This window comes from Aedes aegypti, chromosome 1, assembly GCF_002204515.2.
Source record: "Aedes aegypti strain LVP_AGWG chromosome 1, AaegL5.0 Primary Assembly, whole genome shotgun sequence".
NCBI lineage: Eukaryota > Metazoa > Arthropoda > Insecta > Diptera > Culicidae > Aedes > Aedes aegypti.
Genome location: NC_035107.1, coordinates 64,650,106 through 64,677,104, shown reverse-complemented (window position 1 = coordinate 64,677,104; position 26,999 = coordinate 64,650,106). Strand labels below are relative to the sequence as shown.

At 37.5% G+C, this 26,999-nt stretch overlaps 1 protein-coding gene across 8 annotated transcripts in view; it reads left to right on the top strand.

The window, feature by feature from the left end:
* LOC5578392 overlaps positions 1 to 26,999 on the top strand; it is a 100,075-nt gene that overhangs the window by 67,121 nt on the left and 5,955 nt on the right. For 3 of the 8 annotated variants that reach the window (XM_021838357.1, XM_021838347.1, XM_021838367.1), the window contains exons 2-3: positions 4,063 to 4,556; positions 4,911 to 4,993. In XM_021838357.1, coding sequence (XP_021694049.1) covers positions 4,333 to 4,556; positions 4,911 to 4,993 — 307 coding nt within the window. In that variant the 5' untranslated portion in view covers positions 4,063 to 4,332. Of the gene's footprint in view, positions 1 to 4,052; positions 4,557 to 4,910; positions 4,994 to 26,999 lie in introns of those variants that run through there. The other 5 variants (XM_021838375.1, XM_021838369.1, XM_021838338.1 and 2 more) reach the window with 3 other exon arrangements.

Below are 26,999 nucleotides of genomic sequence, written 5' to 3'. Positions count from 1 at the left end.
AAGTGTCATTAAAGTCCCTAATCAGTACAGAATCAGAAAAATGTGGCTGCATCATAACTTCCAACGTTTCTTTTGCGTTCGATGTTAGGCAGTTGTTTTCTTTCTTTACAGTACCTAAACCATTTGTATGATCTTTCGATAGGACTTTTTGTAATCTTTCGTAGTAGTAGTGTTTTCAATGCTTTCACATGGATGTCTCCAGTCCAGTCTTTTAGATCTTCTTATTTCTTTATTATATTCAGTCAGAGCAATTTTATATTGGTCCCATTCCCTGGTCCTCTTTGCTCTATTGAATAGTTTTCTAGTATTTTTTCTAAGAATTTCTAGGCGTTTATTCCACCACGAAACATCTCTGTTTGTGGAACGTACAGTGATTGGGCAACTCGCATGGAATGCCTCTTGGACTGATTGTAACACTCAGTCAAAAGTTTTGAATAATATAAATCCCAATTTGTTTTACGAGGGTTGCGATAAGCTTCAGTTTTAACATTATTTGCTTGATACTCAAACAATATTTGTCTGTGGTCAGACAGGGAAATTTCGTTTGATACATGCCAGTTTTTTAAATTTTCTGAGATGTTTGCACTACAAAGTGTCAAATCCAAAACTTCTTTCCTAATGGAATTAACAAAGGTCCTTTATTACAAATGTCAATGTTATTGTTGATTATGTATTCTAGGAGGTTTTCCCCCCTATCATTTATATCGGTGATGTGTGATGAGCATTCGCATCACATCCTATTATGAAGGGCTTGTTTTGACGCTTGCAAAAAGAAACAAAATTTGAAACGTCTTGGGGAGGAATGTCTTCTGCATCTCCAGGATACATACATTTCCGCTACTCCACGAGAAGTAGGAACTTCCATTGAAATTGCAACAATATCTCTTTTGATAAACTCTGTTACCGGCAAAAAATTAATCCTACTATTAACTAGAATAGCAGTTCGGGGGGCAGTTTGATTTTCATCATAAATAAGTTTGCAAGAAGATTCTGCTATGCCTAATACTCTATTATTATACGTCCACGGCTCCTGAATCAGTGCAATGTCCAGTTTGCTATGAGTGAACGTTTTGTGTAGTACAGCAGATGCGCCTTTCGCATGGTGTAAGTTTATTTGAACAAATTTAATCTGCTTATTTGCTTGATTATAGTTAGTTGTGTTAGTATCAATGTTGGTATTTTTGATACTGGTATTATTGGTTCGCGTAATGTTATCCATCAAAATATGTTTATTCAAATTATTGCATTCATTACTTTTCACTTGCATTATTCATAGAAGTTTCACTTTCTTGGGGTGATTTTAGCCCCCCCTATGTTGGTTTCGTGATTACCCAAACTTTTTATGTATTTAGAAATATATTTGTTTTTATGTACAGGGTCTTTGTTGTCTAAAACTCTTTTTGTTTGACCATGATGGATGGAATTTTTAGCATATCGTTTCGATTCTAATAGAGCTTTAGGTCCTGAAGACTCTTGGGAAGTGTTTTCCAATCCTACATCAACGCCGCGAGGTTCTTTAGAGATTTTTGGGTAGCCCAGATTACCTGTACTCCCAATCCCACTAGTACCAGGTCGGTTTAGATTTGGATTCGATTTATTTCCTCGTGCAGTGTCTCCAGTATCCTTTAAGTGTTCTGTAGGGATCTTCGTCTGCTTATTTTCTCCTACCCCAGACAGAGTAATGTTCTGCTTTGCTGGTTTCAAATTATCACCAGATTTGTCAACTCTTTCGTCCGAGTTATCAGGCGTTTTGTGTTTTGGAGGAAGTTTACGACGAAGTGGAGCTGTTCCGAACTTATAATCAAGAAGGAATTCACACTTCTTGATCGTGTCCATTGACGCTCCATCTACTGTAAAAATTAATTCAACATGCAGTTGATTGATAATTTTTCTCTCCTTTATTCTCCATTCGTCAGTATTTAAACCGTCATTTTGGCTTTCCAGGAGCGCTAGAATCTCATCAGTGCTGTCTTCAGCACTCACTGGGAAAAACCCGATAATTATTTCAGGACGAGGAATTTTATTCTCGTCTAAAGCAACAAGTTCTACTTCTCCAGCAATAGATAGTGTGGAAGCTATGCTTTTTAACCAGTCAGCTGTTTCCTGGTTTTTGCAGACTAGAATTAAATGCCCGGTTTTGAATGAACATTGACCAAATTTAGGTTTCACCATTTCTTTGCGTTGCTGTACAACCTTTGCCAAAATAGCTTTTCGTGTTGCTAGCAATTGCTGGGAAGAAAGTTCTACGTCGGGGTAGTCCTTCGGAACGATTCCTACCCTAACGTATTGTACAACGGCACTAAAAGATGGATTGCTTCCGCTCTGTATCGTTTCAATTCGTCCAGAGCGTGCATTTGTATTTATTTGTAAACGATTTTGAACCGAAAATTTTCCCGAGATTGGGCGGTTTAATCCGTGTTTTGGTTCAAGAACAGGACACAAATTTTTCTTTTTACGAGGATTTCCATCACTACTGTTAGAACCGTTATGATAGTCATTACGTGACCGCTTTTCAGAACTCGGCGGCTGACACGGGATTCAGCAGCTACTGGTGCTATAGCCAAAACTGGTGCTTTTACCCTAACCGTTTATTCTATTGAATCGATACCTATGAGTAGACTCAATCACTTTGTCAAATAGATGTGGTAAATAAAGAAGGAAATGTGATCAAGCGTTTTGATACAGCACTAATAGAAGTTCTAATTAACTGAACAGCGCCAAATCTGAATAACACTGCAAATAAACAAGTTTACCGATATAGTTAGCAACAAATGATTGTGAACGATAACCGACAGTCAACATATGACAAACTAGGTTGGCCGAAATATAAACTGGGATCGATACCACCCAATAGACAATTTATGATCCTCAGGTAGTAGTTACTTCTTCCCAGCAACCCGTCCAAAATAGTATCACATGTGTTACAAATATCGGATTTTGTTATTGAAAATAACATAATGAGTTAAACTTGCTAACGTAGTAACAAAATCTGCGAAAATTCGGTTGTAATACGTTTCACAAGTTGGATATTTATTTTAAACAATTCTCGCTCTTCTTTTGCATTGAACAACTGATTCACAATTAATAAATTATGTGCCTCAAGCACTGCTATTCATCGTTTCCAATCAAACTCGCTCCCGTTTCGGTTCAACATTCTCTCTAGACGAAACAGTGGAGGTGACTTTTCTTTCTTAAGCTTCATAAAAGTAATATCAACTCAACTATTCATGCCTTTCTTCAATAGCACAATCAGCAACCTACCAACTACACTACTTTTGATGATGCATATCTATCTAGTTTCAACCATCGCATCGACCGAGATTGACACGAAACACGTCCCCTCCTTGGAAGTTGCGCTCCAGCATGGGGTTCCTTTTCTTGTTAATTTCGGTTTTTACGAGCCCTTTTCCAAGATAGTTGACTTTGTAAAGCACCAGCCAGCGTGAAGATTTGTCGATAAAAGTCTCTCGACTTTCATACTGCTTTTGCAGTGTGCTATCGTGGTCGTCGTCTTGGTCGTCAAAGTTAAGGGTTGGGCTCTTGCGGCCACCACACAACACACTATTCACTAGGGGTCAGAAATCAGATTTTCTTGACAGAATTCCAAACACTTAATGAATAATATCAACCTAAGAGAAATAAAAACTCAAATACACATGAAAAAGTTGTGTTTGGAGTGATTGAGATGCATTTTTTATTTAGTTGAGGATAATTGTTGGTATTATAAATTTTAGAAAAAAAAAAACAAGCAAATTGTGGTAAAAACTAAGTCAAAAAACACACATTTCAAAATTACTGTATAAAGATTCTCAGAATTGTTAAAAATGCAAGAAAAACGTGACCAAAGAGTCATAAGTTAGGTTCAGCTTGTTTTGACAACTGTTTATTAAAAACTTACACTTTTTTGCTTCCAACCAAATATTTTTTGTCGTGAAATTTTTCTTTCTGATCCATAGTGCTATGTCCACTGCTGATGTCGTTTCCTTTTCTTACTGCTGATGAGATCAAACCTTCCAGCTGATGTGAATGGGTTGATAACCCATTTATTTGCTTAAATCGTAGGGATTCAATTTTATGAACAGAACTTAAGGGTACGAACAGTCAGTCCAACAAAGTTTCCCATTCTAAGGATCGTCAAGAGTGCGAAGGGAATTTAACTGAAACCAGCAATGATGGTGACTTTTACCGAACGGACTTGATGTGATTTGGAAGAGCTTAGTGCGACGAGTTGAAGATAGCGTGAAATTGACACACGAAACGAAGCGAAACCGATAGAATAATCGAATCTTCGAACTGACAGTGACAGAGAAAGAGTGATTAACGAATTGAGCCATGGTGAACTCGACGGCGACGACGCCCTCCCAGTCCCATGGCGGCGCCCTGTACTACGTGGTGGAAGTGCCCCGGGAAGAGTACATGAAGCAGTGTGCCGCCCAGGCCCATGCCGCAGCTTCCGCCGGAGGTTATCCGAATGCGTCCTACCAGGCACAGTATGCGGCCCATCATCAGCAGTTTCAGAATGTGCATAACACGACCATCCTGGCGCGACTGAACAGGTACTTCTCACTGCCATCAGTAGTCCTCCTCTCATCGTCATAACGGTCTATCGATTTCAGAAGTGACAGTCTCGATTGCATCCTCGCGATTTCCGTACCGACTCCACGTTTTTTAGATTACTTTTCATTTACTTCGTCCGTCATTTCGCTGAAGTCAAATTAAATTTCTGCTTTTGCAAACCCAATTTCCGCTTTCCCCCGAAAGGGACTTGTAGCAATGGTACCCAATCGTGTCCGGCGGATATTTACTTCGAGATTGCATCCTCACACTATGTAACGAACTGGGTGGAAATGCACAGTCTGGCTACGATTCTAATGATTCATTTCTTCATTTTCTCGTCTTGTTCCTTTCAGTACCGAGTCTGGTTGGGACAACCCGTTCCGGCCCGGGGGAGACCTCTCACGGGAAGCAGACGAAATAGTCAATCTCATCAAAGGTAAGTCGAACAGAGGAACTGCAAATCAGAATGGGAGGAAATTATTATGTTTAGAGAGACAAATTCTAACATTTTATAACAACAAGAAAAACGTATCTCTCATAAGTTATACAAATATTACATCAGAAAACCTTCATGTATTACTGCACGGGAATCTCACAAGAATTTCTGTGGAGATTTCTCCAAAAATTCCTACATAGACTTCATTAGGAGGAATCTTTACATGTTAGATTTGGGACCGATTCCACCGATACTCGGCTCTTAAAGGATTTCCGGTAAAAGACCACTCCACGGGGAGCTTCCTTTGTCCAAGCCCCAGCATCGAATTTGGTGGTAGTTAGCACACAGAAGGCGTACACTGATTTCCACAAAACACTGCACAGTAAACTGCATTTATTCCACATATTTTTACTAATAGGTTTATAAAATAGAATGGGATACATTGGTTTTCCCTGCCTACATGTTCCAATAATGGCTGAGCTGCAACTAACTCTATCTAAAGCTATAGAGGTAGAACCCCAATAGCTATTGGGATCTCTGTACTAGTTCCACGCGATCATCCTTAGATTATAAAATCACATTGTGTTACTCCTTATGGAAGGGAATGAGGGTTGTAATAGAGTCAGTAATATCAGCATATATTTATTTCTTCATCACATACGTAGCCTTGTGTTACTAGCAGAGGCGCGTCCACGTTCAAAACCATGGGTAGGACAAACGTTGACAAATATTTTGTGTACAGTGAAGCTAAGAAACATTTTAACCCTATGGATTCCCTAACTGGAAATTGAAAGTTACAATATTTAAGGGGCCCGAAGTCATTACCACAAGAGCTTTCCGTTTTTACATGACTGGTTGCGAATGAGTGCCTTAAAATAGGATATTAAAGACCTGTTGCCTGGAAAAATAGATCTAAAAGGATATAATAATAGGCCGAACAGAGCCAAACAGAAAGCAAGAAAGCAAAACGAAATATAATAGGAGCCAGGAAATTAGAGTTTGATTCTTCATATCATCAGAGCAGATATTTCTCTAGGATCTAAGACTTTTTTATGATTCCTCGTGACATTACGACTAGTATTACTAGTCGTATTACTGTATGTGTTTTTTCATGATCATCGCTAGAAATATCATCACAAATTATTTCTAAAGGTGTACATTTAGCCATCCAAGGAATTTCTCTACGAATATTACGAATATTCCTAGGGAATTTCTTCAATACTTTTGCTTAGAATACCTCAATAAATCAGCCTGAATTTTTCCAAGTAGTAACACAAGTATGGAATTGCTCCAAAGATTACGGAAATCATAATAAAATTCTCCAAACATTATTTGTGAAATTTTTCAAAAAAAATTCTAATTCCTCCAAGATTTTATCGTGTGATTCATCCAAAGATTTCCCTGGGACATCCTCCAAAATTCTTGTTCAGAACATCTTATAAAATTCAATCAATAACTTCTCCAGAAATGACTCCAGGGATTTCTAAGGATTTCCTATAAAATTTTCTTTCAGGATTTATATAAGGGCTCAACTAGAAATCTATCCGATATCGTCAGCAATTGCTCCAGAGATTCCTTCTAAGATATCTACAGCAATTCCTCCATCGATTCTATGAGATTTTCTTAAGAAAGTCTTGAAAGTTCTTTTTCAGGAATACTTCATTCCTGTCTCCAGCGAAATGCTAAGATTTTTTTTTTTTTTTTTTGAAAAATAAATCCGTGATGTGTTTCTGAAGGATATCCTGAAGTAACCTCTAATAAAACCTGTTACTTGCAGGCCGTGTTACTCCCAGCCTAGATGAGACCCCCGTCTCCAAGCCTCAGGGTCGGCGCTACGCTCGTGACACTCCGCGAAAGAAAACACTTAAAGATTTGCTCAAGCAAAACCCCCTCTATTTCGTGGTCGCGTGCACACTTATATTTCCACTTTATTGACGTCCTACTTCTTCTTCTTCTCCTGACTTTCCCTTCTCTATCCTTGCGTCCGTCCTCAACACCGGACGACGCCTCCCACTTTCTTACAAATACTCCTACCTTACACTTTCGTATCTTCTTCGGGGCCCCGCGCACTGCAGCACCTTCTCCACTCCTCTGTCGACCGCTTAAACTTCTCCTTCTCTCCTGGCCAGGGGGCGGATGAATGGTCCTTCACTACTCTCCTACTTCGGCTGCAGCCTCTCGTGGACCTCATGCCTGTCCCGTGCGCCCCTCGAGTGTGGTGACGGACTCGAGGATTCAGTGATCCGTGGAATCACTGGTAAAACCTGGTTTTTGTGGCGCACTTGAAGGTCGATCTCGGTTAAGGGCTTTAGGAACACACTACTGGCGAGTAGGTTCTTCACTAACGATTTTGAATAAAAACCGCGATGGCGATTGCGAATTAAAACTGCGAGGTCCTATGGATGAAGGACATGGTACAAAAGGGCGAGTATTAGGAACTGCTCGGTTGGTCTTGGTTCGGGGTAATTTGGGTTCTGGTTTACCTGGAAGTCCAGTTATCCTTCACACTTTCCTCCTCTCCACTAGTAAACTTAAGGCCTTAAGGCCTTTTGGTGCGTCATCACAAAATGGCTTTTTCCAAAATCATTAACATAAGCTGTGTTCAACGAGCTGCTCGAACTTGGTTGCAACCACTTGCGAGTCAGCTTTTGGTGTTCATTGAGCCACTCCAACCTACTTCGAGTCGCTCGGGTTTGTGTTCATTGAGCCGAGTCCAACCAACTCCGAGTCGCTCGAAACAGGTTGGAAGCTAGAGTCCGAGCTAGTTCAACCAGCTCGCAGTAGCTCGTGTTTTTGACGTTTAAAAACGTAAACATTGAAAAAAAAAGCAAAATTCCGAAGCGATACGGATTGTTAAGTGCGCGAATTTTTTTTTCACGTGGAATTCCGGTAAATTAGTGCGGAGAGTGACAGTTTTTCATGAAAAAATGGAATTGTTTTATTTCGAAGCGAAAAAGAGCGTTCATTGAGAAAGCAGCTTGGAGTTGCTCGAAGTAGCTTTGACAGTTATTTGTTGACAAAAAATACGAGCTAGTACAACCAACCCCGAGCAAGTTCGATCAAAGTCATTGAACACAGCTATATTGTTATGATAGTATTGGTATTTGCAGTATCGATGAAATATAACTGCTTATCACCTGATGTAATGGATAATTTATGCGAAGAAAAATGCTTCAGGTGGTATTTCAATATATAAACAACACTTTCAGATACAGCATTATCAATTTAGCGACAATATACATGAGATTTGTATTCTCGAAAAAAATCTCCGATTTTATGCCGCATTTCATTGCCTCACCCAACTACACTTGTAAATAGAAGGTGCTTACCTTTTCCATTGTAATTCTGCAGCAAGCATTTGTATTTTGGAATTTATATTGCGTTCACTACACTTCCACTAAACAAATCTTTCATTCACTTTCCTTAAAGGAACACATTTCAAACGGGAATCAAATATTTATAAAGTTTTATCAACCGCAACACCCAAAACTATTAGTGCGGTGGTTTTCACTAGCTGCGAATCGACGCCGCCACCGCACACTGAGACATGCCTGTGTTTATAGTCTAAAATATCCAACTTTTTTCCTGTTGTATTAATTTTCAGTACGGAAAGGTTGGGCAAAGCATAGAAACTTGAAACTCATACGTTGTTTGTTTTTCGATTCTCTCAAATTACGAAAACCATCTCTACGAAGCATAAAATCATACCAAGAGTTTATCAATTTGGACCACCCAAAATAATTGAAAAGCTCCACAGTGCGATGCGTCGGGATGCGTCGGGACGCGTCTATCGTGTGTGCACAATCATCGCGATCGTTGAGCGCAGTGATGTCAGAGTTGCTATCTGTAAAATCATAGTATTTAATGTGAATTGATCACAAAAATCATTGAAATTTTATTAAATCAGTGATCTTGTGAAGGAAAACTATTTGCAAAATGATAAGTTTTTATAATATGCAGCAAATGTTCCGAAAACAAGCATATAACAATTGCTAGAAAAATCTGTCACCAATCACCTGGCAACACCGTCATCCCTTGCAAACATAAACCGTACCGATGCATAACAAAAATATGCGATAAATTCAATTAAAAACAGAAAAATTCCGTTGCCCTTCATTAAACTGTAATGTTTTCTTTTGATATGTACGATTGAAGAGTTGATTTTGATTTCCAATACTCGTCAATCTACTAAATTTCCCATGTGTTTACATAAAAATATGCTAAACACAAATGTTATATATTTTGTTTGTTTGTTTTGAAAATATACATGGAAAGGCGACACTACTACTATTACATCAATGATGATTCTAATGATTCTTTGAGTTACACGCTTAAGGGGACACGGGAGATCGTGTTATTTTCCCTATCTTTCGTCTCACTCTAACAATAATCATCAAAACTTTGTGGAAGCAAATCTCGAGTTTTAGTGAACCGATGATGCTGAAAATTTATCGGGTTGTGCACTACATATATAGAATTATAGTGATACTTTTTCGCATCGATATATGGAGTGGTTCTTAGGATTTGCTTCTTGAAATGGATAGGTGATTATGATGACGTCCCGTGTGGCCTTAAGGTGAAGCGGCGATTGTGCACACACGATAGACGCGTCCCGACGCATCCCGACGCATCGCACTGTGGAGCTTTTCAATTATTTTGGGTGGTCCAAATTGATAAACTCTTGGTATGATTTTATGCTTCGTAGAGATGGTTTTCGTAATTTGAGAGAATCGAAAAACAAACAACGTATGAGTTTCAAGTTTCTATGCTTTGCCCAACCTTTCCGTACTGAAAATTAATACATCAGGAAAAAAGTTGGATATTTTAGACTATAAACACAGGCATGTCTCAGTGTGCGGTGGCGGCGTCGATTCGCAGCTAGTGAAAACCACCGCACTAATAGTTTTGGGTGTTGCGGTTGATAAAACTTTATAAATATTTGATTCCCGTTTGAAATGTGTTCCTTTAAGGAAAGTGAATGAAAGATTTGTTTAGTGGAAGTGTAGTGAACGCAATATAAATTCCAAAATACAAATGCTTGCTGCAGAATTACAATGGAAAAGGTAAGCACCTTCTATTTACAAGTGTAGTTGTGTGAGGCAATGAAATGCGGCATAAAATCGGAGATTTTTTTCGAGAATATAAATCTCATGTATATTGTCGCTAAATTGATAATGCTGCATCTGAAAGTGTTGTTTATATATTGAAATACCACCTGAAGCATTTTTCTTCGCATAAATTATCCATTAAATCAGGTGATAAGCAGTTATATTTCATCGATGCTGCAAATACCAATACTAGGGGAACATGGTCCAATTCGGACCTAGTAACATTTTTTTGGCCATATCAATTTAACACGATGGACGGCATGAAAAGTTTTATGTTTTCTTGAAAGCCTGATTTAGCGCGCGTATTTTTCTCTCAGAGAGTTTTGTGATATCTCTTACCAGGACATGACTAGACATGTTTGTACAAAATTCTCCCAAAGATCCGAATTGGTCCAGCCCTGTTCTAATTCGGACCCCCCATGTTCTAATTCGGACCATCCTATATTTTATCGTTTTATGCTATGGTAGTTATTAAATATAGGTCCGATTTGTTTGGTATCGAAGCTTGTTGAACTTCTTCTATAAGCGCAGGCATAAAAAATTAACTCAATGTGTAAAAAATTCCAATTAACTTCGAGTCAGAACTAGCTCAAGTAAAATGTTAATTTCATTTAAAAAAAAAACATGGGTGAAATCCGAACCATGTTCAAAATTGAGTATAGTAAACTTTCTCTAACTAGATTTTAAACTGACCATCGTGTATGGAAGATAAAAAGATAATGAACATTTTTTTATTCTGGAGCTTTTTGTTATATTGCCAAAATTCATTGGAAAAAGCCATTTTTGCTTGTTAGAATATAGTAAAAATTCAACATATTGAATCATGTCATAAAAATATCGTGTTAAAAAGGTGAACTTGTTCGGGAAACTGAAAGAGACAGCATCGAATCTCGGGACAACAAGTTGGAGTAGTATTGACGTACATTATAGGGTCAAAGTACGCTATATTAAAGTGATTTTAAAATTAAGCCAAACTTCAAATTTTAATGTTCCAAACACATTATATCAGGTAAGGAAAAGTTGATTGTATTGTTCTCAGCACTCGTAGTCGTTTTTTTTGTATCGTATTGTCAAACAAATTATGAAAGCTGTATTCAAAATAGACTGTGGTATTAGGGATAGTACACAAATTATGTCACGCTGAATTTCAATATTTTTGACCCCCCCCCCCCCCCCCTTTGTCACATTTTATGTATAAGTTCTCCAAAATTTTTGTAAGGCTTGTCACGTTTGGTTTGACCCCCCCCCCTCGGAACGTGACGTAATTTGTGCATGACCCCTCAATGGTGATGCTTTCCAAGTAGCTGGTTTCTTTTTTTTTGAGTAGTCTGCCGTATTTCTTAGATTTTTTCGAAGACTATTTCTTGACTGCAACAGAAACAAAGGTACAATCCATCAATATTACAACTTCTGTGATTTTCTATCAAGCCGAGATGAATTTCACGGGGTGGAGCTTATGAAATAGAGTTACTGCTCTATGAAAATGAGGAGGTCCGTATTGAACCATATTAAAAGGTCCGGATTGGACCAACACACATTTTGAGATTTTCAAACTAGCTGAGCACGAACAGTGCTAGACATATCAAAACCATATGGTCAGATGAAAGCTAAGGCTAAGGGGATTCGATCATAAAATAACACAGAAAGATTGGAAAATTATTGTCAATTACAGAAGCTTGAAAATGATGCTAACCGATAGCACACTAGAGCACTTCAGAACAACAAACTAATATAAAAATCAAACGAATTAACTGAATGGTGTCAACTGTATTGTGTTAGATCCTACCCAGACGTGGGTAGAAAAAAGTTACACACGATCTTTACAATAGCGCCAGTATTGAGAAATGCTTGATGGTCCGAATTAGAACAGGGTCCGAATTGGACCAGCTTCCCCTATCATAACAATATGTTAATGATTTTGGAAAAAGCCATTTTGTGATGACGCACCAAAAGGCCTTAATATTGCACAGCACTTGCTCTTAGCTTCTTCTCCAATGATCACCAGGCTAATGAAGTGTCGTTCTGGTGATCATTGACCCCGAACGTTTGGTCGTTGACCCATCTTCGTCCATCTACGTCATCGATGATCCACCTCATCATGGCCACCCATTCGTGTGGTTTAGCACTGCCCTGGTAGTGACTAGCGGTACTACCCTCGTCCTTCTATAGGGTGGAGCTGTGTTGGCTGCGTTCGTGGGAGTTTTCAGGACATTCTACACTAACCTATCTACAACGTTTTCTTTTTCTTTACAACACATTTACGAAACTAAACGCGACAAATCTCAACAACACTAGACATCACACTGACACTGGTTACAAACCTGTGTGTGTTTTAATGTCATCCTTAATAAACAAAAATCACTGTAAGAACTATTTAATTTTGAAGATGTTATAAAGAATTTCATAGATAATTTTCTGAAATAATCGAATAAAAAGTCAATCGAATTTTGGGATAGTATTTCGCAGAATTTACTAATGGAATTTTTTGAGAGTCATTGGACAGAAACCCTAAAAAAAATAATGCAGGAATGCTTGGAGGAATTATTGGAAAAATTGCTGTAGTATTAACTAGTATAAAAACTTAAAAAGGATTTCGAAGACTGCCTGAGAGATTGAGAAACATTTTAAGAAATATTTGGAAAAACTGTAGGATTAATATTTGGATTGAATGCTGGAGAAATCCCTAGAAAAAAATGAATTGGTTCGATTAACCTCTCAAGGAATTCCTGAGTCCCTAGGAGAAAACTTGGATGATTTTTTTAAGGAATCCACATGAACAGATGGATGAATTCTGGCAGAGTTTCTTGAAAAAACCCTTAAGCTATTTTTGAAAAATTTCTGGAATAAATATTTGTAAATTATCTCAGGGAACTCTTTTTTTCTTTGGGAACTTTGGAAGATCTCCTACAACTGGCGAATTCGGTTGAAGGATTAGTATAAAAAAACACCTGGAGGAAATTCTAGGACAGCTTTGGAAAAAAAAAATTCAAAATAATACCTGAGGAAATTACAGAAGGCAGTAGCTTTGGAGTTCTCATGGATATCATGGAGCATATTCTGGAATAATTCTTCTAAGCATGCTTTGGAAAATTACTGGAGGAATGGTCAAAGAAATCTCTAGAAGACGTTTAGTAGGAATCCCTCTAGAAGACCCTGAAAGTACAGTAATACCTCGATATAACGTAACTCGATTTTTATTTTCGTTACGTTACACATTGGGGAATTCCGAACCCAAAGGTGGAAAAAATTGATAAATTTCACAATAGAAAGATAAAAAGTAAGTTTAATAGCTCATTCGAAAGGAAATTTTCTCAGAAATCGATTGGTGATGGTTTCATGAATGTGAGGCCACTCTGGGATAAACTATGGTGCCCGTTTCGCCCCAATCCCTTGAAAATTTTAGATTTTCATGTTGTTTTGAGTAAAACTATTTTATTGTGGAGATTGTTTCCCATGAAATCCATCATTTCTAGTCCATTCAACAATGTTTCACAGCGAACGTTATAAAAAGATGGAAATTTAGGGGATTATGGGGCAAAATGTACAATGAAATATTTTTGAAGAGGAATTTTTGTTTTAAATTTTTTCAACGTGTTTTTATATTGAAATAAATTCTAAAATAGTCAAATAATCATGAATATAGCCTGCAGAAATAAGTTGAAGTAAAATTTGTAGAATATGTTTGATAATTATGTATGCTCTACGCAAAATATTGTGAATAATTTACCTTCTTATATCACAAATTCCAAACTTTTCCAAACTATGTGCGATAGTTTGGGTAAACGATATTGATCTAAATGATCGATTGCCGTTAGCCTCATTGATAGGAGATAGTGGGAGCATATAGTTTTTTGGCTATGTTTGCCCCATTTCCCCTTAACACGATTTCTTTCATAATTAATTCAACTTTTTTTCCCAAATCAAATTTATTGTGTACTGAATTGTTTATTCTGTATCTGATACAATATTTAAATCATAAAACATAGGAGATTTTGGGGATCTTTTACACATAAACAAAAATATAACCAAATAAAAAATTCAAAAATGAATCTATCAAGAAATCATCAGCCGTTTTTTTTTCTGATTGCAACAAATTACTCAGGATCAGGTTAGTTATTCAATCATTACTGTAGCAATTTCGCGAGAGTCAAATTGCATTTTACAAGAAATTATTCGGGAAATAATTTTGTCTTTTTATGGATATTTGGTATTCAATATTCCAATTGCCATCATACACTACAGAAAAAGTTATCGTAAAAGTGATAATGCAGTTGTTAATAATGCTCAATTCTAGATTTTTCCAAAATCGATCATTCATTTCATTAGTATTATTTATAGTTACTATGTTTGTTATGTTGCCTCTACATTTGCTGTTAACAGATTGCTTGTTGGTTGACATCAATGTTCCTCATGTTGAACCATACTTTGTTAATATTGTAAACAGTAATTATGGTTACATCTGTTTTACTGAATTTCAAGCATGTTCAAGAGCCTTCTAAAATGCATAACATGAAGAAATTAACTCATTACGCGTGGTAAAGATGGACAAATTATGGGTGAAAATATGAAAAAAATTCACGAGCTCAGCTGGGATAACCCAGAACTCTTGTATGCTAGCGCTTTACGGGCTTGGTAGCTTAGTTGGTAAAGCGCTCGTCTAGCATACAAGAGGACTGGGTTCAAATCCCAGCCGAGCACGTGGATTTTTTTCATAATTTCACCTATGATTTGTCCATCTTTACCACGCGTAATGAGTTAATTAATTTAACCCTCTAATACCCAACCCCGTCTTTAGACGGGGTACACTTTGGAATTTTGTGTATTTTTTCGCAGCTCGGAAATCAAAATGATATTATTTTTGGCTTATACCTTGACTCATAACACGCATATAGGAAAAGTTTTTTATGACTTTTGAAACTTTTTTGTATTTTTAGAAATTGTTTGAAAAATTGCATTCTTATATAACCTACAAATGCCTGGGCTTCATTTAACGTGTAATATAAAAAATCGTACTTTTTATATTTTTCTACGATTAACCTATCACAAAAGAAGAGCCTGGTGGTATTAAAATCATTTCAAACCTGTTTTCCGTTAGTTACACGGAAAATAAAATACGCTCCGAAAAAAAATTAAAAATTTTATATTTTTCAAAATACCGTAACAATTTAAATTTTTATTATTGCTAAAAATCAACAACTAGAAAAGGCTTCAAAAAAAAATTTAAAAAAGCTAGGGATGTTCAAAAATAAAAATTATAAAAATCAAAAACCAAAATTTAAAAATTTGCGAATAAAAATAAATAAATGCCCAAACCGTGTTTAGAACGATTTTAGATAACGAAAAATAATACTTAAATCGAAAATAAAAATTTGGGTATTAGAGGGTTAATAACCATGCGGATAGGATTACCGAACAGCTCAATATAAGCGTCAATTTATTTTGAATTAAGCATTATTAACTACTACATCTTCAATCAAAATGTGCCATATTGAAATATATGGAAGACTTTGTTTGTTTATGATCACTTTTTCAGTAGTAGGGTACAGGCAGAGCTACTTGGGCACTTCCACGCAATTTTATTCTCATGAAATTTCTTCAGGTATGATTGTGTAACTAATTTAATTCTGAGTGATTTGTTTCAATCAGAAAAAAAACTGCGGATGGTTACTTAATGGATCCATTTTTGAGTGTTTTTATTTGTTTTTTTTTATTTATGTGTAAAAGATCCCCATAATCTCCATTGTTTTATGATTTAAATACTGTATCAACTATTGAATAAACAATTTAGTACATAATAAATTTAATTTGGAGATATCTGTTCAATTAATTATGAAAGAAATCATTTTTAGGGGAATTGGGGCAAACATAGCCAAAAAACTATATGCTCCCACTATCTCCTATCAATGAGGCTAACGGCAATCGATCATTTAGATCAATATCGTTTACCCAAACTATCGCACATCGTTTGGAAATGTTTGGAATTTGTGATATAAGAAGGTAAATTATTCACAATATTTTGCATAGAGCATAAATAATGATTACACATATTCTAAAAATTTTAATACAACTTATTTCTGCAAGCTATATTCATGATTATAAGACTATTTTAAAATTTATATCAATATAAAAACACGTTGAAAAAATTTAAAACAAAAATTCCTCTTTAAAAATATTGCATTGTACATTTGGCCCCATAATCCCCTAAATTTCCATCTTTTTATAACGTTCTCTGTGAAACATTGTTGAATGGACTAGAAATGATGGATTTCATGGGAAATAATCTCCACAATAAAACAGTTTTACTCAAAACAACATGAAAATCTAAAATTTTCAAGGAATCGGGGCAAAACGGGCACCATAGCTTATCCCAGAGTGACCCCACACTCATGAAACCATCACCAATCGATTCCTGAGAAAATTTCCTTTCGAATGAGCTATAAAGCTTATTTTTTTTCTTTCTTTTGTGGAAGTTATCAATTTTTTCCACCTTTGGGTTCGGAATTCCCCAATGTGCGTTATATCGAGGTTACGTTATATCGAAGCAAAATATTTTTTTTTCTGAATTTCGTTCAATATGTATTTTTTGACGGAGATTTTACGAAACTGTCAATGGTGTACGGAGAAAAACTGCGCCGTCTCCCGTCATGTGCAATGACCGCGACGGTGACTTGCTGACAGACAAAATCTTGGTGGCTGCCAGGTGGAAAGAAGACTTCGAGCAATTGTTGAATGGAGAGGACACGAGCGCGTCTGAGAACAGATTAATCATCAGCAACGATGGACAAGCTGTGGAGCCCCCGACGCTAGATGAGGTTAGAAGAGCGATTAAGGAGTTGAAGAACTGTAAGGCTGCTGGAAAAGACGAGCTCCCGGCCGAACTTTTCAAGCACGGTAGTGAGCAGCTGTACGAAATGCTGCACCGTACTCTGTTAAGGATATGGGAGGAAGAAGAATTGCCTGCTAGCTGGCTGGAGGGCCTCATCTGCCCTCTGTATAAGAAGGGCCACAGATTGGAGTGCGCCAATTACCGAGGAATAACGCTCCTCAATTCGGCGTACAAAATAATGTCACGTGTTCTTCTTCTTCTTTCTGGCGTTACGTCCCCACTGGGACAGAGCCTGCTTCTCAGCTTAGTGTTCTAATGAGCACTTCCACAGTTATTAACTGAGAGCTTACTATGCCAATGACCATTTTTGCATGTGTATATCGTGTGGCAGGTACGAAGATACTCTATGCCCTGGGAAGTCGAGAAAATTTCCAACCCGAAAAGATCCTCGACCGGTGGGATTCGAACCCACGACCCTCAGCTTGGTCTTGCTGAATAGCTGCGCGTCTACCGCTACGGCTATCTGGGCCCCCACGTGTTCTGTTCAACAGATTGAGACCGCTGGAGGAGTCCTTCGTCGGCGAATACCAAGCTGGTTTTCGTGAGGGCCGATCAACGACGGATCAGATGTTTACCTTGCGACAAATCCTTGATAAGTTCCGGGAGTACAACTTGCAGACACATCATCTGTTCATTGATTTCAAGGCGGCGTACGATTCAGTAAAGAGAAATGAGTTATGGCAGATAATGGTAGAACACGGTTTTCCGGCGAAACTGATTAGACTGATTCGTGCAACGTTGGATGGATCGAAATCAAGTGTGCGGGTTGCGGATGAGACTTCAACCTCCTTCGTAACCTTAGATGGATTGAAGCAAGGAGATGCGCTTTCGAATCTTTTGTTCAACATTGCTCTCGAAAGAGCTTTAAGGAGAGCGGGCGTGCAAAGAAGCGGTACCATCGTCACCCGGTCGCATATGCTCCTGGGTTTTGCGGACGATATCGATATAATCGGAATTGATCGTCGAGCCGTAGAAGACGTATTCGTGCCTTTTCAAAGGGAGACAGCGAGGATTGGACTTACCGTCAACACCAGCAAAACTAAGTACATGATCGCTGGTAGACATCGTGGTTCCAATCGTGACGTTGGTAGTGAAGTGCTGCTAGCTGGTGAAAAATTTGAAGTAGTGGAAGAATTTGTGTATCTTGGTACTTTAGTGACTTGCGATAATGATGTTACCCGCGAGGTGAAAAGGCGTCTGGCAGCTGCGAATAGGGCTTTTTACGGGCTCCGTAACCAGCTTAAGTCCCGTAGCCTGCAGACGAAAACAAAATTCGCGCTATATAAGACTCTTATCCTTCCGGTTGCTCTATACGGCCATGAATCCTGGACGTTAAAAGAGGTCGACCGGAAAGCGTTTGGAGTTTTTGAGCGTAAAGTGCTGCGAACAATACTCGGCGGTAAACATGAAAATGGCATCTGGCGGCGTCGCATGAATCATGAGTTGTACCAAGTATATAAAGAAGTGGATATTATCAAGCTCATAAAACACGGCAGGCTGCGTTGGGCTGGTCACGTGGTACGAATGCCGGAAGAACGACAAGCAAAAATAATATTCAGTAGAGAACCCGGACGAGGCCGTCGGCTTCGTGGTAGGCCGCGCACACGTTGGCTTTTTGCAGTTGAAGAGGACTTAAGGACACTTAACGTTCAGGGCGACTGGAAGCGATTGGCTCAGGACCGAGCCCAGTGGAGAAGAATTATCCATTCGGCGTAGATTCAACGTAGTGGATTGTAGCCCATCAAGTATCAAGTAAGTATGTATTTTTTGACGAGGAATGGGTCTTGAATTGATATTATTGACCTAACAGGCATTTTCAGTCTTTCCTACATAGTTGTTCGATTTTTTTTCGTGTCTAATTTTTTATATTTTTCTTTTAATTTTTAATTTTTTTTATTTTTACGTCTCTATTACAGTAATCCTTAGAAAATTTTTTTCAAGAAAAATCTTTGAAAGAATCCTTAAATACTCGGAGAATCTCTGAAATAAATTCATAAATGAGATCTTTCAGAAACCTTTAAACAAACTAATGTGGAGCAGTCCATGAACATTTTTAGTAGGCAATTATGGAAATTCAATAATTTTGCTATTAGGAGCTTGTGGCAAAATTCTTAAAATAAATTCTTTGGTAATTTTTTGACCGAATTTTAGAATGAATGTCCCAAGAACTCATGATTTTTTTTTTCAGAATTTATGAAGAAGTCATTAGAACCAAAGAACGCTCCAATAAAAACAAGAACTATCCTTGAGGGGTTTTCAATGGAAAAGTTTCTGAATGAATTCGTGGTGGAATTATCGGCAGTATTCTAGAAGGATTCTCTGGAGTAACTAGGGAACTGGCTCAGCTTTTGATTGAATTCCTGAATATATTTTTGTAATAAAAACAATCTATAGAAAAATTACTTGGTGTAAGTAAAGGTACAGTAAAATTCAAAGATATATTTAAAAAACACTATTGGAGAAATCCACAATCATTGAATTTAAAATGCATAGAATCCGGAATTCCTTAGACATATTCTGGAGAAGTTCCTGGAGGAATATTTGAACCATTTTTTGTTGAAATTCAATGAGAACATTCTGAAGAAATTCCTCAATTAATTCTTAAGACGGAAATCCGTTAAGTTCATATTGAGCAAAGTGACCCGGCGACACACAAGTGTAATCTGAGTTTGATGTAGTCTTTTTGACTGCAAAGTCTAAATAAAAAATCATAAAAGTTTTTGTAGAAAATTGAAGTGAGTAGCAGGCTTGGATCCAGTTGGAGCGTAAATGCAGCAAAAATAAAGAAGAATGATGTAAACATATGTACAAAATGTTGTTCTTAACATTGAGCTTATAGCTCACTCGATATTATGACTGCATTAAGCGTTTAAACGCTTGCATTGCTTTGATTTATTATTGGTTGGTGTTTGAAACTTGAAAAATGTTAATTCTAGCTCATAAATCATGTTTTTATTAAAAAATTGAAAAATAAATGGGTGCTGAAAAAAGTTACGTTATATCGAGGTAAAAATTACGTTATATCGAGTTACGTTATAAAGAGGTTACGTTATATCAAGGTTACGTTATATCGAGGTATTACTGTATTCTAAATAAAATCACTATGATAATTTCTGAAGTTTTTCCTCGAGGAATCTGGGACGAAATTTTTGAAGAGCGTGTTAAACCCGATAATTTCTCTGGCGCCTATACAATTTTGCATCAGGGTCAATGGAAGCAGAATAAGGAAAAAAAACCTACAAAGATCTTCTTTTAAAGTAGAGACTTTTTAGGAACTTGCATTATAATAGAGACCAGAAAATATCAGTGGGAATTTGATGCAATCATTTTTTGAGAGTTAACTAAGAACTACTTCCTTCTGGCCAAGAAATTCTCGACACTCTGGGAGTTCTAATGTTTTAAAAATCATCAAGAGATTCAGCAATGCTTTGATAGGTTGTATCAAGAGTTATCGCACGTTCAGGATTTCTTTTACGAATTGTAAGAAGAATATTGAAAGGGTGATACGCTTCTCGTGAGAAAAGAATCGTTGGCGGAATGATGCTTTCAAAGACTCTGGTATGATTCAAGAATTCAGGATCAGATCACCTTTCTTTAATTCTGATGACTTTTTAAATCCATGAACGCCTGATTCAGTTCGTTTGCTGATCACCAATGTTAATTCCAAACCACCCCAAACTTTGTGAAGAAAATGATAGATTAATTCTAGGAGAAAGAGCAGAAAATCGGTATGCAACTTTTGTCATTGACCCTTATCTCCTAAAGCCTGCGATGCTTGCTGTGGTTCATTTCCCCTTTGCGGGGATTGCTTGCTGCGCGTTATTTCCGCGAAACAATCCAAATTCCCCTCAATAATTACTAATTAGAAAAATGCCCCTTCGACAAAGTTGTTCAGTGCGTCAGGTTATTTAATAATACAAGATTGTAGATTCGAAACTTTGACTCCTGGCGGTGCTAGTCATGCAATTGGATTATTCATTATTTTTTTCAAAAGTTGTCAAATTTCGGATTTTTCGCACATCTAAATCACGGATGTCGATAAAAATCGAAAAAAAAATGCTCAATTAAAGACTACCATCCGTCTTTGAGAAGTAGAAAACGAGGAATGAGAAATAAGAAGTTAAATAAGAAGAATGAGTGAGGAGTGAGGGATCAGAAGAAAGAAATGAGGAGTGAGGAATTAGAAGTGAGGTGTGAAGGGTAAGGAGTGAGGAATGCGGAGCGAGGAATATGGAGTGAGGAGTGAGCAGTGAAGAACGAGGAATGAGGAATGAAGAGTGAGAAGTTAGAAATGAGAAATGAGGAGTTGGGAATGAGTAGTGAAGAAGAAAAAAATAGGAATGAGGGGTGAGATATGAGGAATGATACATGAGGAATGAGGAATGATACATAAGGAAAGAGGAGTAAGGAGTAAGAAATTAGGAATGATACATAAGGAATGAAGAGTGAGGTAGAGTAAGGTGGGGCAAAAGTTCGACCTTAGTGGTATAATCAAAGTTTCCAGGAAAATAATAGCAGACGAAACAAAACAAATACCATACAGCGAACCTTCATCATATTGGCTATGACTTTGCTGAACAAACTTGTGTCAAAATATTTACCCATTATTATTTTTTTTTTTTTTTTTAATCTTTATTTGAGTGTATTTTAACGCACGAGGGCTAGTTCTACACTACCCATTATTAGTTATAACAGTTTCAAAATTGATTGTCTTATTCGAACTTTAGCCCCACCGGTGGGGCAAAAGTTCGAATCTAGTGTGGGGCAAAAATTCGTTGGCTAAAACACAAAATATCAATACTTTTATGCCAGGCATACTTTCTACCAGCCGTAAACTTATGTTTGCCGAAAAATACACACTAAATTTTTATCAAAAAATGCCCAAAACAGGGTTAATTGTAATACACCCAAAAAATAGCAGTTTTTCGCAAAACTAAGGGAAATGTAAAATTTTTGTGACATTTTTCGTACGTTCAGGCAAATTTCGCTAAATTTGAAGATAATATGTAGATTTCAGGAAATTTTAAAAAAATTCCGTGGGTTTATACATGGGTCAAACTTTTGCCCCGCTATGGGCTTAAAATTGATTCCAACTATTTATGGAAAATCTAATCCACGTCAAAGCATCCTTATGATAGGCCTAGAAACGCCCTTACATAAAATATTGAAAAAGATTTTATATTCATTTGGTTCCATGCATCGAAAGTTTGACCAAATATTACAATATTCACGTCGAAAAACAACAAATAGTAATCAATTTTCCAAATCTCAATCGATTTTTATGATATTTGGAGTGAAAGTCTCTTACTTGAATAGCATTCGAACCACCATGACATTTCTAAGTTTTGATTTGATTTGAGCTAGAAATCTTAAAAAGAAACTCTTGCCCCACTCGAACTTTTGCCCCACTTTACTCTATGAGGAATGAGGAGTAAGGAATGAGGTGTAAGTAATGAGAAATGAGGAGTGAGGAATGAGTAATTAGGATTGAGGATTGAAGAGTGAGAAGGAAGGAATGAGAAATGATGAGTGAGTAATGTGGAATGAGAAATGAGGAATGAGAAGTGAGGAGTGAGAAATGAGATGTGAGGAGTGAGGAATGAGGAGTGAGAATCAAGGAAATGAGAATGAATTGAAAAAAATTGAATGGATGAGAAATGAGGAATGAAACATTTTTCATTCTCTCATTACCTACTAGTAATGAGGAATGAGGAGTGAGATATGAAAAGTGAGAAGTGAGGAATGAGGCAGGAAGAGTGAGGAATAAGGAATGATGAATAAAGATTAAGGAATGAGAAATGAGGAAAGAGAAATGAGAGATGATGAATGAAAAGTGAAGAATTAGGAATGAGGAGTGAAGAATGAGAAATGAGGAGTAAGAAATGAGGAATGAGAGATGAGGAGTGAGGAGTGATAAATGAGGAATGAGGAGTGAGGTGCGAGAAATGAAGAGTGAGGAATGAGAAGTGATGTCTGTAGTGTGAGGAGTGAGGAATGAGGAATGATGAGTAAGTAACAAGAAATGAGAATAAGGAGTGAGAAGTAAGGAGTAATAGGAATGAGGAATGAAGAATGTGAAGTGATGAGTGAAGAACGAGAAATGAGGGATGAAGAGTGATTTAAGGAATGAGAAATGATAGCTGTAGATTGAGGAGTTAGAAATGGGGAGTGAAGAATGAGGAGTGAGGAAGTTATGAGGAATGAAGAGTGAGGAGTAAGTAATAAGGAATGAGCAAGGAGGAGTGAAGAAAGAGGAATGAGGTACAGGTCGGACTCGATTATCCGGAGACTCGATTATCCGGCAACTCGATTATCCAGGATTCGATTATCCGGAATTTTAGACTCAATTATCCGGAGTACGTTTGTTGATATTATTGTTTTTCAGTTTATATGCATCAATTTGAGATAATTTAGTATTGCAATACACATTATGAATGGTTTAGCAGTTTTGGATGTAGGTAGAAATAGGTGAAAAGGGTTTTTGTTAGGTGTGAAGAGTGAAGAATGACGAATAAGGAATAAAGAATTAGAAGTGAGAAGCGGGTAATGAAGAATGAGGAATGATGATGTGGAACATGATGATGATGATGTCGAAACAAAATGAACTCAAGGAAAGCAAGAGATGAATGAATGATAATATGATTTTTTTTCATTGAAAGATAAGGGCCTGTTCACAAATTTCATAACGCTGAAGGGGGTGGGTGGGTGTTCTCAATATGTTACAGGTCATACATAACTCGCACAATATTCATACAAAAAGCGTTACAAGGGGGTGGGTGGGTGTCGAAAATGGCCATTTTCGGCGTTATGAAATTTGTGAATGAACCCTAATAGAAGAAACAATCTTATTATTATAAGAGTAGATCAGGAGGAGAATGTAGGGATTGAGAGGGGTACTAATTACAGTTACGCTTTGGCAGCCGGCGAGATCGCACGCTTTTGCAATTGTTCGGAGTTTAAAAGTGAAGCTATTATTTTGCCAGTCAATACAGACTGTGCTCATCAACACAACACAATACAACACGTGAGAACAATGGCCGTATCGCCATATCACCTCACCTCCAATGGACCACGAATCAATACTATTGTCATCGATTTGGCTACAGTGCCCACGAGGAAGGTCACGATGGACTTGATTGTACGTTTCATCAATCACAATTTGAAAATACAATTTTCGTCAGTTCAATCACTTCAACACAATACGGGGAAATCCTTGGTATTTCTGGAATGCCAATCTGAAGAGCAAGCGTTGGCAGTTGCGGACAAAAACGATGGAAAACACGAGATCACGATCGAGAACATCAAGTATGCAGTAAATGTATACATGGAGGATGGAGCAACAACCGTAAGGATTCATGATATCTCACCGCAATCGGAAAATTCGGTTATTGAACAAGCGTTGGAGCAGTACGGAGACGTAATTTGGCTGAAGGAGGAAACATGGACTGAACCAGCTATTTTGAAGGGAATCAAGAGTGGAGTCCGATCGGTTCGTATCCGGTTGCATTCTGCCATACCGTCGTACATCAACATCCGGGGTGAAGTCACGTTAGTCACGTACAAGAACCAACAACAGACATGCAGGCATTGCAACAAACCGGTGCACTGGGGACGAAAGTGCATTGAGGCCAACTACATGGAGTTACAACTGCAGACCGGGTTGACTGGAAATATCAGCGATAGATTGAGAGCTTCTGGCGTAGATTACGCAGGGGCGTTAAAGCAAGTGGCTCAAGAACCCGTAACAAGCGTAGGAACAGGTAGCGCTAACAAACAGGTAAGTGCCAATTTCACAAGTCTCAATCAACTGCTCCGAGTAGAGCAGAATGCTAATACGAGCAAGTCGGTTGATCCAGTTATTCACGCTTCAAACTCAGAAATTCCTCACACGAAAAAAGGCAATTCCGTCACTATTCATCGCACCACGGATCCATCTGTGGGTAATGAGATGAACACGGAGAGCGTTAGCTCAGCCACCAAATCACCATCTTTCTTAGCAGAAGGCTCTCAGTTGGGAATTCCGACCAACAACACGTTTATGGCACTCATTTCAGACGACGAGTCATTGCATAATGACGGTACTCGGAGCAGAAGCACCTCTCCCTCTCACCAAAAAGTTCAGAAACGTAGTAGACCCAGAAAAACCTCGAAGTAATTTCGAAAATGAACGCTCTCTCGTATAACATTGGTTCCATTAACATGAACGGGATCTCCAACAAGAACAAGATCGATGCTCTCAGAGCATTCGTTCACTTAATGGAACTAGATATAGTTATGCTTCAGGAGGTTCCTGAGCAAATTGATTTTAATGGCTTTGATTCCTTTTCAAATATCGATCATAAGAAGCGGGGTACAGAGATAATGGTTAAGTCGCACATAAAAACATCAGGGATTCAACGCAGTATTGATTCTCGTATCATCAGTCTTCAGATAGATCAACATGTAACCATTTGCAACATATATGCACCATCAGGGTATGCTTTGAGGTCAGAAAGGGAGAAGTTTTTCACGGATACGATTCCACACTATATCAATCATGGTACTGGCGAACTGATTTTGGGGGGCGATTTTAATGCTGTTATCAACAAGAAAGATGCTAATCACACTTCTAATCACAGTAGTTCTTTAAAATTTCTCGTAGAATCTTTGAAACTGTCGGATGCATGGGAGCACGTACATAAAACGGTAGTAGATTACACTTTTGTTAGAAACGGATCCGGAGCAAGGTTGGACAGATTTTATGTGACAGAGGGAATTAAACAGAACGTAGTAGACATTAAATCTAATGTGTGCTGCTTCTCTGATCATAAATCAGTGATTTTGAAGGTGAAATTACCAAATTTAGGAAAGCCTTACAGAAAACAATTCTGGCGTTTCAACGACAAAATTTTAACGGAGGAAGTTCTGTCAGAATTTAGAACTAAATGGTTGTGGTGGGTTAGACAGAGGAGGTATTATGATTCTTGGTTCTCATGGTGGAACGAGTTAGCGAAAAAGAAAATTGTTTCGTTTTTCAAATGGAAAAATAGCATTGCTAGGAAACGAAATCATGACACCATGGAATTTTATTATGCAGCTTTGAACCTGTTGCACAGGGAATATGTTGATAAACCAGCTTTGATTAGTGAGATAAATCTTGTCAAAGGTAAAATGCTAGCACTTCAGAAGCAAATATCAAACAATTTTTACTCCCACTCAAAAACAATGATCGCGGGGGAAGATGCTTCAATATTCCATGTCGGTGAGCAAATCAAGAACAAGGGGAAGGCGTTTATCAAATCACTGGATATTGCAGAGAACACGGAAAGAGATGCAGATAAAATAGAAGAAGAAGTAGTGAATTATTTTCAAAAACTTTACTCAGCGTCAGATGTTACATCTGATAATAGTTTTAATCCTCAAAAAACAGTTGATGTCAATCTACCTGCCAACAATGATTTGATGAGCCCCGTGACCGAACAAGAGTTGTTGTTGACAATCAAAACCAGTCAATCCAGAAAATCCCCCGGTATTGATGGTCTGTCCAAGCAGTTTTACTTGAAATGTTGGAATATTATTAAAACAGAGTTAGTTGAAGTTGTTAATGATGTACTCAATGGGAAAATGTCAAAAAAATTTGTTGAAGGTATCATAATCTTAATACATAAAAAAGGATCCAGGAGTAGTATTGAAAATTACCGACCAATCACATTGTTAAATTTTGATTACAAACTTGTTGCAAGAATTCTAAAAACTCGTCTAAGCAAATTTAGTCCGTTGCTCTTGTCTAAAGCACAAAAATGTGCTAATGCGCCAAACACCATATTTGATACAATTTGTGGCATCAGGGATAAGATACTCGAAGTAAATTGCAGAAGAAGAACTTGCATTCTCGTATCATTTGATTTCGAGAAAGCATTTGATAGGGTCAGTCACACCTTTTTAGAAAAAACTTTGGTCAGAATGGGAATTAATAACAGATTCATCGATTTTTTAAAACATATTCATACTAATTCATATTCCAGAATTATGG